The sequence below is a fragment of the Diadema antillarum genome, unplaced genomic scaffold, assembly GCF_040938485.1.
Source record: "Diadema antillarum isolate AM-2024a unplaced genomic scaffold, OU_Dant_1.0 scf00000210, whole genome shotgun sequence".
Taxonomy (NCBI): domain Eukaryota; kingdom Metazoa; phylum Echinodermata; class Echinoidea; order Diadematoida; family Diadematidae; genus Diadema; species Diadema antillarum.
The window spans coordinates 1,148,444-1,164,041 of NW_027271099.1; the positions used below are offsets into that span (position 1 = coordinate 1,148,444).

Consider the following 15,598-nt stretch of genomic DNA (forward strand, 5'->3'; position numbering starts at 1 on the left):
GACAAATGCAGTATAATGTGCAGTGTCTGAAGTCACATCTAACTCACAGTCATTCACTTTTTAAGAATACTAACCAGTACTAGACAAAATTTGTATCACTTGCATCATCCAACACTAGAGCACAGCATGGTAGTTAAGATATATAGTAACAGGAATAAGGAGGGCATATATATATATATATATATATATATATATATATATATATATATATATATATATATATATATATATATATAAACAGTCAATTGACCTGATGATTAGACAGTTAAAAATTCTATGTAGCCATAGGACATGTTGAATAACAGCATTACAAAGTTCAGTCAAGGAATCTAATATTAAAAATCAAGATTCAAAGGACTTGACAAACATGCACACATACTGGTAACAAAATGTACAGTTTTATCTGATAAAACTTGTTGAAGCCAAATTCTGAATTGGCTGGAACAATATGTCATACAAGCGTATTTATAAATGCTTTTGAATAAGTCTCATATAATAACATCTAAAGCTAGTAAATAAAATATCTTTTTTAAAGATATATACACATAAATATAAAACATCAAACATAAGTATAAAATTTATATCTGCAGCTAAAATACAAACTTTTATATTAGATTTACTTCATAATATACGGCCAGGATCTTCTCACTCCAAAGACAATGAAGCCATAGTATTGTCCAAGAGGGAAAATGAGGTGGCATCATTTGAGATGTATTGGAAAGCAGCCTCACTACCACTAGACTTCTGTGATGCTGTTTCCTTTGTATTGCTTAAAAGAGTTATCACTGACAGCTCCATCAAATGCCTCTAATTTTCACACTCTAACCTTACAGGGAAGTCCGTATTAGAAAGTAGCATGGCTGACTGTGATCCTGCAAGGTGAGGCCATTACAATACAATATATTGCACACGATTCCATACACATTTACAAAACTAATGTTTGACTGTAGTAAGTTTGGCTCTGGAATTGTAAGAGAAATCACCCAAGGCCTCGAGTCAGTGAAGGCTTAAAGCAAAGTCTATGAAATACTGAAGAAATTGTCTCCAAGGGGCTTCATAAGATAGCTATAAAACGATGATGACATTTACTTACATTATATTATCATATCATTGCCCTAGCAATATCAACAATTATACTTTTTCCCCTCAATTCTGGCGCAAGGGTATCCATGCTGTCATGTTCTTGCACAAACTGTCTCACAGGAACAAAATTCCAAACCATCATAGGTACTGTACAGACAATGTGATACAACTGAAGATGAAATAAATTAACAGCACCACGTCAGCAACATAACAGCCAGGTGATCACAACATTTGTTTTTCTTTTTACCCTCATAGGATCTCATTAGATGTCATATGCCTACAAAATAAGTGTTAGTGATCCTTTTTAGTCCAATCTCACAGAATGAGCCAAAGTTATTATTTTCCTGCTTTCGCTTTCAGCAAATTTTTGTGATTTGCGGGGGATATCTCATATCATGCAAAAACAAAAACTAATGATCCGAGAGGATACTCCGATCACCTCGAAAAAAGTAAATAAATAAGAAGAAGAATGATAGGGCATATTGTTCTTATGTAAGTTTATGGCTAGAAGTCTATCTCTGCAGCTCAAGTTCCAGTATTTGTCCCCATGTGTGCACGTCCATAATGCACATGACCCTGCTTGGAAGATCCCGGTATGAGTGGAAGGCACTGAAGTCACCTCTCAGCCATTTCCTTTTGATGGCCTGGTGGGCAAAGTTACGCTGAAAGGTTTCCTGCAAAACACAAGATGAGAGAGAGAGAGAGAATAAAACTTTCAATGCGCACATCTTGAAGGCAAACGTGATGCAAAGAGTAGCAAAACAGAGCAATAATAACTGCTGGCCATGAATCTTTGTGAAATTTCTCTGAAATGGCTCAACAGTAACATTTCATTTCATATTTCCATTTTCCATTCAAGTTTACTGCTGTATTCAAATTCATGGATGTATCTACCCAAGTAACTATGGAGCCCTTCGGACTGCTCAAATGCATATGTTTCTTTCAATGCCATACCACTGGCCAAATATATCCTGAACACACTAATCACTACATGGCAATATTTTGGGTTAATCATGGATTTTTCTTTTCTATTTCTTTTCAGGCAAGTCAACACAAATCTGGAAAACATTTAGTAATCAACAAGTCTGCTTGTGGATATTATCATAAAGTTGATTGAAGCAACACACTTGTTGACTTTCAAAGTCAACAAGTCCCTATAGGCCTAAATGTAATTTGCATGTTGCATTGTGTATATTTATGGGGAACTTGATGGCTCCTTGTTGACATTGAATAAACACATGTTTAACATGTACAGACATGAAGGCTTAGCTGAACTAAAATGACACATTGCAGGCATGATATCCTACAGACAATCCCGATATCAACTATATCAACACTGTATGATCAAAAGCTGTAAATACCAAAACATTGATTTTATTTGTAAAAGACATTCCATGATACCATCAGAAAGAATATCTCAGATAACTAGAGAGATCTATAAATGAGACAGTGCAACATATCAAAGGCCATGTCAAAATTACTAATCCACATACAAAGAGGTTTATGTTATTTCTCTTTTTTTTTTGGGGGGGGGGGGGAGTGGGTCTCACATATATTAGCAAAAGAAGAGCCCCATTAAACCTATCTGAAGAACCCTGATTAGCGATTACTCCACATTTCATCAACAATTGCATCTTTCAATGCATCCAATAATTATTACAGAGCTTATTAAACTACACAGATACTAAACATGGTATGTGCTATAAAGACTAGTGCAAGACTAGTACTGCAGTCAGGTCAATTTTTTTCCAGCTGTCTTGATCTACTGTAACTTCAATCAGCAAATCAAACTCAGTACTCTACATGCCATTATAACAAGCAATGTAATTGATAGTCACATCTCTATGATGCTCGTTAGTATTTGTTAACTGTCATATTGGTTCTTATTGGTTTTCCTCTTTTTATATGTTTCCTTGTAGTTATCGTACATGTATATCTCGATCTGTATCACAATTTTATTGACCCTGCCAAATAATGATTTTGGAATGTTGCTTTCTTACCTCTATTACATACTGCACTTCAAACGTATTCATAAAATGCTTGCTTCTTTCACCGCATTCACATAATATCTGAATTCTGATAACTCTAATTAACAGGGTCACTTAGAAAAAGGCCCCTGGGCTCTGAATGTGACTACCATGTTTGCTGTAAATAAAATTGAATAAATGAATAAATAAGGACACAGATAACACTACATCACAAATTGCATGATAGTATATTTGAATTTATGCTTTGAGTTGAAAAGGACACATACATTGTACCTTGAATTTGAATTTTACAGGTGAAAATAAAAATTCTGTCAGGGCTTACATAAAAAAGTACAATTGCCATTGGTACTGACAAACAAAAACATAAATTTACAAAGAGGAATACACAAGCATGTATTCTCAGGGTTGTTAGACTCATATGCAATATTATTCACTCATCAAGCCCCAGGGTAAGTTTGCAGGAGAAATTATCATCTTGTCCTTATTTCACTGGTAACTCTTAACTGTGAATCCTATATGGGACAAAGGTTAGATTGAACAGATTAAATGTGATTTGCACATATCAGAAAAAATTAAAAAGTTTTGCTTTTAAAAGTAAATGTTATAGAATGTGTTTTGAGTCTCTTGATCAGTTATAAATTTCCCCACAGAGATACACAAATCTTTGTATATGACCAAAATAGGATTCAAATGAGAGAGGCAATTTTTTTTTTTGAAGAGATATGAAATACGTACTTGCAATGAATGATAAAATTGATAATAAAAAGATGCGGATCAAAAGACAGATACATGTTTGTGGTTTCCTAGACTTGATGAGTTGATCAAGAAATAAAAGAAAAAAATAAGAAAGGTGAGAAGAGGCAAAATCATGTTTCCTTGACTTGAGATTTTACCTTTTTTGACAAAGAAAAAGGCACACACACACACACACATGGTAGACGGTACACAAAAACAGACTGCAGAAGGCCTGCTCCCTATCCCTATCCTCAAATGCATCCTTGAATGTAAACTGCAAAATGCAATCTGGCTACCTTCCATGTATAGCCACTGGCCCTGTCATCCATTACATCCCTCCAGTCCTCGCAGTGCTGTTGGCAGAGGATTTTCCACAGGTAGTCTGTTTTCCCAATGACATCGTTCCAACCCTTACACGTTTGGGCAGCTTTGCAGAGGCTCTGGATGTCCACGGCAGAGAAGATCTGGAGGCAGACCTCCGGTGGGAGGTGCCACATGAAATTGTCACAGCTGTTGGCATTCTTGAGACGGGACATTTCTGGTGATGTTTCCGTTACTGCCCTCTCTGCCAAATATCCAGAAGACATTGAGACTAAAGTCTGTGCAGTCTGTTACATAAGGTTGCAATGGACAAGCCTCGCTTGTTGCCACAATATGTTGGCTGTGATGATTGAATTCTGCAAACAAAGAAGGAGCAAAAGCAAAGTTAAACATGTCTGCTATCAAATGTTTTTTATCTGTGCTGTACGTTTCTGTATCTTTTGCAATCATGTGCACAATAACTTGTCGTAACCTTTATTGCTGTTGCCATGATCTCTATTGTTGCAATTACTAATTGATACTGCAATGAAAATTTTTCATCACTGTTGTTACCAATATTTTCCATACTTACCATCATTTCTAATTTTGCAAAAACTTCAATAAACAATCGCTAATATCAGTGGACCGACAAATATGTCTAATTCCGCGAAAAACTTCTCATTTACAATAATGAAATTGGCTGAAAAACTGACCCAGCCAATGTCATTCTATCATAAATGAGAAGTTTTTCGCGGAATTAGACATACTTGTCGGTCAGTAATTTCAGCTGCCATTGATAATATTGCTGCTTCTATAATTCTGCTCTGTGAATCCTGATCAGTCACAACTGCATGATATGACTAGATCTGGATCTAGATAGAGTCTAGAATAGATAATAATTAATATTAGACCTAGACCTAGTACATTGTAGGCCCACTGAAAATCAAGATAACAACAAGTTTTGAGCATCTACATGGAGCAAAGTCAAACATGATGAAGGCTTCAGTGAAATGCAATGAGCCAGTCCCCATACAGACCGAAAGATCAGTCTGTTAATAGTTATTGTCGGGGATATGTTCCGCTTTATACTAGACTACAAGTTAGTAGTAGTACAACGGCAACGCCTGACCAGAGTAAGTTATTTGCTTCACAGAATCTCCGCTCCCAGGGCCGGGGATCTCCTAATTGCCAAGAATTTAGTAAGTTTTAAAAGTTTTTAATAAAATAGATTAGAGGATCTGTAATCAGAAGTCACGGGCCTATGAGAAAAGTGTACCATAAAATCAGACAAATTCAACATCCCGATCCCCGCATCAGCACTTAGCTAACATCGCTACGTCGTACTACAACACGTAGGCCTATACAGTTCGGAATTTAAAAGGACATTGTTATTCACAAACTAGCAACAAAACAGCGGACCCAGCGCGAGCCCGCAGAGTATGATTGATAGGCGTGTCTTTGGACCCCACGCCACGGACTTACCTAACTGTTCACTGCTAAATCGTCAAACTTCGAATATTTTCTCATTCGGGAGGTAGGTTTATACAACCGTGAATTCTATACATTTATAGATAAGGATTAATGGAGAGTTTCTATAGACTGGATTCACGTTGAGCACCACTGTCACTGACATCATGAAGACAGGAGTACGGTCAGAAAACGGGAATTCCCTGACGCTGTTGCTCAACCACCGATACCATCGGCATCCCGTACACAGTTTGTCAACAACTGCTTACACACAGGAACACACGTACACGCAACGCCGACGCCAAAGTTTTTGTTGTTGTATTTTAATTTTTCAGGGGCGTGTCAAAGGTCAACCTAGCCTCAAATCAGACGTGCCCATTGATGACAACAACTCGGTCGAGACGAAGAGCTCATAATTTGGTTTGTTCAACTATAGGCCCTAGGGTGTATGGAGATTGGGTGTTTTTGTTTGTTTGTTTGTTTTTTTTTTTTGGGGGGGGCATATGAGCGTGTGTTCCTTGGTGAGAAACAGTCACAAGGGCATTTCAATGTCCCGTAAAATTAACAATAATGAAAAATGTATAAGATCCCTTTTCAGTCTCTGAACAATGCTTACAAAAACAAATCACTTGATCAGGTAGGTCCAGTGGTACCTCAACAATGGTAAGGGACCGCTTGTTGCACTGACAATTTGTAATTGTCCTAACCCTAAGATCTCACATCAGTCATGATATTCCTCCCTAAGACAAGCACACAAGTCAAATTCAGGGTTGCCGAGCGCTTTGAAGATTGAAGAAAAATGATTATGACAACAACTATTACATGCAGCAGTTCATATCCCTGATGGCACTGTCAATTATAATAATCATGACGTCATCATTCCTATACAAACACATCCAAAACTCTCTCTTTCTGGCGTGACCTTGCCCCCCCCCCCCCCAAAAAAAAAAAAAAAAAAAAAACAAACCAAAAAACAAAAAAAAAAAACAAAAAAAACAAAACAAAACAAAACAAAACAAAAACAAAAACAAAAACAAAACACACACACAAAAAAAAACCGCTGTCCCATTTAATTCAGTTTTCTCCTACTGAGGTTTAGTTGTGTTTTTCGGCTCAAATACAGCCATTATTTAATTTCATGTCAGAATATCGTTTGTACCATGCGTGGAAAAGCCCTGTACATGTGTCTATATCGATGTGATATTATTTTTCTCTTAAATTTAGGACCTATTTTATGTATGCATACTGTGCTTTTATACGCCAGACAGTGATGACATGCAGTATCCTACACTTATACCTTGGCCATGGCATCTAACGTTTCCAAGCAGAAGAACTTCCATTAAGAATATAGATGGTTGCATGTTGTCATCCATGCAGAACTACATTGGTTAATTATTTAAGTAAGACTTTTTAGTATTTCATGTAAATGCCCCATGCATTTAAAGTTCACTGTATATACATTCGAAAGCAGTTAAAAAAGAGCAAACGTTAATCATAATATACATATGGTGTGGTCACAGTATAGGAATTGTTGTGCTCACTTCATTGCACCTGATGATTACGTGAATTCTTGAAAAAATATTGGTACATGTTTTCTTTTTCTTTTCCCAATCTCTTCTGCTTAGACCCCAAATATGAATAGTTTTCTAATTGTCCGAATTGCACTATTTCTATACTGTCAACATTGCTATAATAACAACCATTAATCTGTCTATAGCATTGGGTTTACTTCTCCGATGGTTGCTCTATCCCCGAGTATTTCTTTGTCTTTTCTTTTTGTTTTCTATATGGTCTAAAGTTGTCTCCATGCTCCTAATCTTGATCTTTACACTTGATTTCAATACTGGCTTGCTTTTCATCATCGTCTTCTTTAGCATTTATACTTAGATTCCTATATTAACCACCATGTTCTATAACATATATGTTTGCAATATTCCTATTGTGTATCCTAGCTATAGCTATCATGCATCATTTCATTTTGCTATATTTTATGTATTTTTCATTGAGAAATGTGAAAAGGAGTTGAAAAACTAATAGTCAAGGTGTACTTTAAAAAGCTGCTATTTCACTTGCCTAAGCACAGTCGTGAAAGTGGTTTTACGACACATGAATTGTGCATCAATGCGTATCAAAAGAAATAATCTAAAGTCTTCTGAATTTATCTGCGACTTTGGAACATCTTAAGGTGCTTGTATTGAACCAGAAATTTCAATATCAGTCTGTGAATGATATCAGGTATTTCAAAACATGGTTTATTTAGGTATTCAACGTGATATAGGTGGTACTGACAGATAAATCAAATCTGATAATCATGACGTGTCTTTGGAGTATCATCTGAGAAGATCTCTGCCTATAGCTTTAATGAAACCGTTTACAACATGTTCCTTACGTAATGGCGATTAGCCAAGTCGGTTAAAAAAATAATAAACGGAAACACTTCGTAATGAGAATATGGCTGTGAAGGAGGCGGGGCGCAATTTGTGGTTGTATGGTAGATTAGAAATGCAGTCTTAGTTTGTTTGCATTTCAATAAATGCATTGCAATTCTAAGAGTTCAAGCTAAAAAATGTTTTCATTGCATGTACAGTACTTTTTTATTGCATATCTTTTGGACAATTCAAGTATTTTGTAGAACCTTTTCATGCATATAATATTTTTGATATTCAATTTTCGTATTGAGTCTATTCAAGCAGACTATTTCTTCAACTTGGCATTCACAAACACAACCATGCTGTAATATACAAAAGAAAAAACAAGAACAAAACAGTGGGCAGTACACGCACAGCACCAGATGCGGAGTTCGCGTGTTTTGCAAGCATCGAACAGAAAGAGCGCGGTAACGGCCGGTAAGAGATGGGCGGGCGGCCGCGGCGGCGCGGCCAACGGGTCGGAGTCGAGCAAGTCCATGCGCATGGGTTACTGGCAGGGGAAACATTGCGCTGGGTCATAATCTCTAACTGTCCAAATGGTTTGAGGAAATAATGCCGGAATTGATGTTGGACATTTGACAGCAGATTTACTGTGACGAGTTTGAGCTTTTCCTTCTGAAACTTGTGAGTAAAACTCTAGCAGATTTGGTGTAAAATCTCATTGGTATAACTCCAATGTGGGACACTGCGAAGACATGCTCCTTGCTAGTTCTGAGTCGTGTGTGGTGCGTCATACTCATATTGTTAGGCGTTGTTTGCGTCAGTGTGTTTGAACTTCTTACACAGTACAAAACGGGGCTATTTGTTTGGCTTAGTTATGAGTTCACCTGACTTTCGCACCTCCGATATCAGGATTGCGAATTAAATGAGAAAAAACAACTCGTAAAATTAAGGTATTCAAGATTGCAGTGAATGCTGAGTACAAGTGTGGTAGGTCAGTTGAACCAAGGAGGTGGGACTTCCCATCTCCCTGAAGTCCCACCTCCCTGGTTGAACTTGGGAGTTGAGTTCAGTTGGAGCTAGCGAGCTTGTAGTTGTATAAAAAGTAGTATGATTGCCGATTGCTTCATATTATGAAGATCCATCAAAGGAATACCTACCTACGCTACTTCGTAGAATCTGCTTCATATTTCTAAAGTAATCTTAGTATTAAAGGACAAGTCCACCTTCATATACATAAGGATTGAGAGAATGCAGCAATATTAGTAGAATACATCAGTGAATGTTTGAGGAAAATTGGACAATCCATTCAAAAGTTACGAATATTTTAAATATCTGCGCAGTCACTGCTGAAGAGAAGACTACTACAGTGTATGATGTCACATGCGTACAACTATATAAGGAAAATAAAAAGAGAATTTCACAAAACTTTACTTTTTGAATAAAGTGCACAGTTCTTCGACTTGCTACTGACGTATGTTAAGGGTAATATTATTCCCCCTGCCTTCTGAAAGAGAGAAGTCGAGTGGTTTTTTTTTTTGTTATGCGAGAAAAATTGAAATATGTTGAATTTTCTTTATTCTTTCTTTATATCGTTGTACTCGTGTGACATCACAAGCTATAGTTGTCTTTTCATCCGGCCGTGACTGAGCGGAAACTTCAAAAATTCATAACTTTTTAACGGATTGTCCGATTTTGCTCAAACTCTCACTGATGTGTTCTACTAATATTGCTGCATTCACTCAACCCACATGTCTATGAAGGTGAACTTGTCCTTTAAACTACTGATGCTAGTACACGTGAATAAGGCATAATCATGATAATGCAGATTGTGATAGAACTTGAACTTGAAGCTTGTATTTGTTATAGAGACGCTGGATGAAGATTCATTGACCACACCATGATAAGTCGAGTCGTGTGTGTTCTGGATAGCCCAACCTAGGGCCTATTTCAAAAATTTGCAGCATGCAGGGGCAGTTTCATTCATCGATAGAACAGCTGAAGGACGTCAAGTGTGTTTAGCTAGAGCTCAGTCCCACTTATAGTACTGTACCAGTATAACATGATATATTTGTGACACAAAATTTTCACGAATTGGAGCCGACTGCCTTTTTTGTGGCTTGAAATTTTCGCAAATTGCCACTTGCGTTCAATGCATATAGTGCAGACAAGGAATTTTGTGTGCATTTTAATTTTGCGATTCTTGGCGCTCGCGAAATTCGCGAAATTAAAATGCACGCAAACATTCCTTGTTTTACAGTAGTGGAACAAGAGTGGGAGTTACTCGCAAGTGTCATGGGAAGTGAGAGAATCTTGCACCTAATTGGGTTTTTTCATCAACGAATGAAACGGCCCCTGCCGCAAGTAGGTACCCTGTCGCAAAGAGGGATGATTCCTCTACATGTGAAAAATATGAAAGAGATAGTCTAAACCCCAGTATGAACATTGTGCTAAAATTCCCATTGTTTCCCAGCTGTCATTGTTACAGTTAAAATGGCTTATCCTTAAAGATACCAAATGTGTGACATGCACTTGTACTGAAGATGCCAGTAAGTGTTCATGTCAATTGTTAATTCTGTTTGCTTGAAATATAGTGTACTCTGTAGCGAATTTAAAAATAGAAAAGAATATAGAACAACTTGTTGAAGACTGTTGCAAAAAAAAGAAGAAAAAAAAAGGAGTTTTCCATGAGGGTAACGTCTGCTATTCTTAGTGTTCTCCATATTTTGAGGAGAAGTGCAATGAGGTTGGTTTGTTTATGTGGGGGTCTGGAGTGAGTCCCAAAAGATGAAATGGACAATTTTTTCACTTCTCTGGTTTCAAGAACTCAGTGAATAATGATGAAAAATGACAAGTAACACACCGACCAAGAACCCAAACAGGAGTAATTTGGCAATGCTATGGTGGTTACTGTAATCAGTGATTTTTTTAATTTTTTTTTGTTTGTTGCTAGTTTCTTTTTCTTTACTTGCAATTCTACATTGTACTATAAATTTCATGCACTGCATCCTCAAATTTTGCATCTGCAACTCGTGGAGGTTTGCCAAAAATGTGCGTGGAAGGAAACATAACAGTTTGAATTCTGGAGATACAGTTGCAAATTTCATTTTCATGTTTACCACTCAGGCCTTGTGTAACATGTGTTACAGCTATGTTGGGCAGACATTGTAACCAAAACTAAGTACATGTGTAGAAGCAATGTTTATAGAAGAAGGTATTACATGTGGCTAATTCCAACGAAAAGGAAAGAAACCTTTTGGCTTTATAGAACAAGGAGATTTTAAAACCTTGCATAACTGTAATTAATAGGTAGTTGATACAGTCTACACAAAGCACCATTGGCATGCACATGGTAACTATGAAAATTCAAATGTATGAAAATTCATGTTTATTTGAGGAATTGTTATTTCATGGGCTCTCCCTAACCATCACTTGGCTCCCAAGTCATAGGAAATATTTTTAGCATATCTTCATCATGTTCATTTAATATAAGCAAGTATTTCAGAACTGCGGTACACTTCCATTCACCAATACTGTACAAATGCTCAAAAATATAGAATAGTGTGGGCCAATTACTGGACTGGCGTACTTGCTACACCTTTACTTATTTTATTTGTTTCTGTGTTATGAGCGTAATCATTGTATGAAAATCTTCAGTGTTTCTTTCAGTAAGTACTATCCAACAAGAAAAGAGGAAAGATGGATCGGAATGCAGTGATGCAGCTGCTGGTCATCCAGACAGGAGGTATGGCTGCTCATCTCAGTACTAAGCTCTTTACACTTCATAAAGTTACACAAACATGCTCTGACTTACAAACACACATGATGCATTTTCCAGAAAGGTTTGCTTTAGATCTATCCCCCATTCTGTACTATATCTTTGCAGTGAATAATATGAATAATGTTATTATTGGTTATGATGATGACAAAAGATTTTTTGGTGTTTTTTTTTTTTTTTATGTACATACAAGCTGCTCTTCTATCACCTTGAAATACTCAAGCTCTTTTCAAAGTCTCTGAAATCAGGAAGTAAGTTCACTCAGTCCACTTCGTGTGGAGCATTTCAGCAAGTCTTATTGATTTGTGTATCAGGTATTCTAGTTTGCTGACACACTTGGTACTTTCATATCATGAAAACCAAACAAAAGTTGTTTTTAACAACTTGTAAGTCCAAGTATTCAAATGCATTTGGTGCTTTTTAATACAAAGGTAAACTGGCCCATTTAGTTCCCAATAGGAATTTCCAACAAATTTCCAATGAAAATTCAATTTTCTCATTAGTGGATATTGAAGCAAATCACAATTCTTCCTAAAGGAATTTTACATCCGCTGTTATTCTGTAGTCATCAAAGGAAAAGAAGCAAGCTAGTGGCAAGTAGCAGTTCCTTTTTATGTCAGATCTGAGATATTTGTAACATCTATTACCCCAGTCTCTTCAAAATTGCCTTTCTATTTATTGTTTTCTTTTAACCAATGTTTGTTTACTTTTTGTTGCACCAGGAACAATTGATAAAAGTTATCCACAGAAGAAAGGGGCGTATGCCTTCGAGATTGGTGAGAGTGCGGCCAAGAGCATTCTTGAACGACACAGAATTCCTCTGAAGGTGCGCTATGAGACGGTGTGCCAAAAAGACAGCCAGTATATCTCAGACGAAGACAGGTTTGTTGAGAATTTTCAGCTGAGTAAATCCAGAGTTGATAGAAAGTACAGTGGAACAGTTTTACAAGAAGCTTTAAAGCATTTTGTGATAGTGTGACATTCAATATCTTGCATTAAGAAAAAAAAAGGAACTTCTGTAGAAATGCAGAGAGGAGGATTTTTTTTTAAATTCAGAAGACAAGAATGATATTGATTGACTGTTGATATCATTCATTGAAGGAATTTACACTTGCACTGTTCATGACTTATGCTTCAAAGTCAATGCCTCCTGTCATGCTAATAGATCTAGGGTGTGTAATCCATGACTAAATGTCTGCTGCAATTGTAGTGTTTTAAAACGTTCATTATTATTTCCTTGCAATTTGTACCCCTAGACTCATTGCTAATTTAAACTTTGTTGTATTCGGTAGATGCATTGCCCTCTTCAACACAATCTGCTGAGAAAAGTCACCTGAACTGACTCATAGGTTGTATCCTATATGCCTTACTTCTTCAGTAGCATGTGCTGAAAGGTCAACCTATTTTTCAACTCAATTTTCTAGCAGATTTCAACAATGTTCACAAATTTTTTATTTGTTTGTGTTCAAACGTGGTTCCAATCATTAAAAGAGAAAAAATATTTTGTCACTACATGTGTACTTCAAACTACATGTCCTCATTGTCCGTACGTGTCATATGTGTATCTTGTCAGTGCATGTACTTTCAAAATGTTTGATTTTTTTTAAAATAATGAACTAATTTGCACTTTGTTCCACAGGTTGAATCTACTGACAATTTGCAATGACTGCAGTGAGAAGCACATAATCATCACCCATGGAACAGACACACTTCTGAAGACGGCTGCATTTCTCGGTCACCAGAATTTGCCAAAGAAAATCATTCTCACCGGTGCCTTTCTTCCTGAAAAGTTTCGGGACTCTGACGCCACCTTCAATGTGGGAACGGCTCTGGGGGCCATCCAGTGCATGACGGAAAACGGGATCTTTGTGGTACTGAATGGCCTGGTGTTGCCATGGAAACAAGCAATGAGGGAGCCGGACACGGGGCAGTTTGTGCGAAAATAGAGAAAGGTTGCCGTTGTTTGTGTGACGATGCTATTAGTCCATTGCAAAGACTGAAGACCATTTTTTCTTCTTTTTGATTATCATGATCCAAACTATCATAATTTCTGGAGCCAAAGAGCTGATTCTCATGTGGATGAGGATAACTTGGGTGAAAGAATACGACCGTTATGTGTAGGATGCTCGGTATTTGTCAGTGACTACCTGACCAGAAATCATTTGGAAAGCAGGTGGATATGTTCAGCACTCAGTTTGCAGCGTATACCGTGTTGTGCTCATGTACCAGTAGTCTCATGTTTGGGACTATGACGCAGTACATTTTTACATATTACATCCCTCGATCATCATGCAAAAGTGTAATTGAAATCGCTAAGAATCTTAGCACCATTGTTACGTGTTCTCTTGCCCTGTTTCTGTGTAATCTTTTCATTAGCATTCCTGTTCAATCTTCTACGTCTCTCGTTCACATCAAAATCTGTTTCTTACCTCATGATGATTACTTGCAGTTTTATACCCAGTTGACAACACTTGCAAGCAAATAGTAGACGCATTTGGCCGGATGCATAAACGCTAGCAATTGCTTGTGCTAGCCTTTTACTCAAATCCGTATGCATAAAAACAAGCAATTGCTTGCGAGTAGAAGCTTTTGCTAGCAAGCGCAAGCAATTGCTTGCTGCCCGCAAGCAATTGCTTAGAGACCAAGCGTTTGCTTAAAAACGTATGCATAAAACTACCTTTTGCTTGTTCTTGCTAGCAATTGCTTATGATTTTCCAAGCTCTGTAAAATGAACTTGAGCTTGTGCTTAACTTAGACGTTCCCTTTTAAGTATCATTTTCACATTCATACAAGAAAGACCACACTTGTGCAGCAGTGATATAGATCTAAAAGAAATTACTCTTTAGCAGTGTAAGAAACTTATTCATTTCAACAACGGGAATGTCCAGTGGTCAGCACGCAAAATGTGACGAAAAACAGGTAGGTGGAGAGCAAGGAGACCTCTCTCCACGTGAGATCTGGCAGATCCGAGCTATCTCTATAAGCAGTGATGGGAATCATTCAGTATGTGTGTGTGTGTGTGTGTATAGATCTGTGTGTGCGTCTGTGTGTGCATTTATGAGTGCCATTTCATAGCTCTATTGCTATGTCAGGAAATGGTTATGCATATGGATTTAAGCATTTGCTTGAGCTAGACCTTTTGCTAGACGAGCTTGTGCTTTTACTTGAAGCAATTGCTTACAAGCAATTGCTTGTTTTATGCATTCGGCCCAATTGAACAGGTAGCAATTGTCTTCCACATGCTGTGGCATGTTCCAGTCACTTATGCAGAGTACATTATGTTTTATTACTTTGTGTGTGTGTGTGTGTGTGTGTGTGTGTGTGTGTGTGTGCGTGAAGTGATGGTGGTGGCCAGATTTTTCTCTTTTCCAGCAATTATCCATCCAGTGGTCAGAGATTTGTTATATGGAAGTGGATTTCCTAGTTCTTTCTTGCAGTTCATACCCTTTGAAAAGCTTTATATCTTTTAGTTGGATGTAACATGAATGTTTATGATCAGAAAAAGTGGAGAAATCCAATGAGAGAATTTAGATTTGAGCTGAACACAGGATAACGATGTGTTATGGCCATTTAAGTTTGAAAAAAATTTGTTTTTGTTTTCAAGTAATGACTGGTTAAGTCTTTCAAAAATATACACTCTTATATGTGAGGAATGCATGATCAAACTTAGGGTAAGAGACCCCTCTTAATTGTAATGTATGACACTCATGTTTAGATTTTTTTTTATATTCTTGATTGTGTATAATGAGTGTGCAGCTTCTTCATGCTAAGTATACATTGGGGGAGTCCAATTCCATACTATTTTCAGATCAGTTACCCATGCTAAATACCTCTTTGTGTTTATTTTTGTGCCATGTATCTTATCAAGGTGGAGAGAA

The 15,598-nt window shown here is 37.1% G+C and overlaps 2 protein-coding genes across 3 annotated transcripts; one reads left to right on the forward strand and one right to left on the reverse strand.

Annotated features, from left to right (window-relative positions):
• Positions 1-955: 955 nt before the first annotated feature.
• On the reverse strand, positions 956-5,781 carry LOC139724284 (F-box only protein 48-like). Its single transcript, XM_071635425.1, has 3 exons — positions 5,589-5,781; positions 4,103-4,483; positions 956-1,757 (listed from the first exon to the last, which is right to left on the reverse strand). Exons 2-3 carry the CDS (start codon positions 4,391-4,393, stop codon positions 1,596-1,598), a joined length of 453 nt encoding a protein of 150 aa, XP_071491526.1. The 5' UTR covers positions 4,394-4,483; positions 5,589-5,781; the 3' UTR covers positions 956-1,595.
• A 2,704-nt stretch (positions 5,782-8,485) lies between these two features.
• LOC139724285 (L-asparaginase 2-like) lies at positions 8,486-14,204 on the forward strand. Of its 2 annotated transcripts, none has more exons than XM_071635426.1 (4): positions 8,486-8,626; positions 11,600-11,687; positions 12,443-12,602; positions 13,360-14,204. In XM_071635426.1, exons 2-4 carry the CDS (start codon positions 11,642-11,644, stop codon positions 13,664-13,666), a joined length of 513 nt encoding a protein of 170 aa, XP_071491527.1. In that variant the 5' UTR covers positions 8,486-8,626; positions 11,600-11,641; the 3' UTR covers positions 13,667-14,204. The 2 variants fall into 2 exon arrangements, with proteins under 2 accessions (XP_071491527.1, XP_071491528.1); XM_071635427.1 differs by having other exon boundaries at positions 11,612-11,687.
• The last annotated feature ends 1,394 nt before the right edge of the window (positions 14,205-15,598 follow it).

Bases quoted from the DNA above. Each gene is read 5' to 3' on its own strand.
- LOC139724284 (XM_071635425.1), bottom strand. From the start codon at position 4,393: ATGTCTTCTGGATATTTGGCAGAGAGGGCAGTAACGGAAACATCACCA. The intron at 1,758-4,102 runs GTAGCCAGATTG...TGTGTTTTGCAG, and splicing joins CCAGTGGCTATACATGGAAG to GAAACCTTTCAGCGTAACTT.
- LOC139724285 (XM_071635426.1), top strand. From the start codon at position 11,642: ATGGATCGGAATGCAGTGATGCAGCTGCTGGTCATCCAGACAGGAG. The intron at 11,688-12,442 runs GTATGGCTGCTC...TTGTTGCACCAG, and splicing joins GCTGGTCATCCAGACAGGAG to GAACAATTGATAAAAGTTAT. The intron at 12,603-13,359 runs GTTTGTTGAGAA...TTTGTTCCACAG, and splicing joins TATATCTCAGACGAAGACAG to GTTGAATCTACTGACAATTT.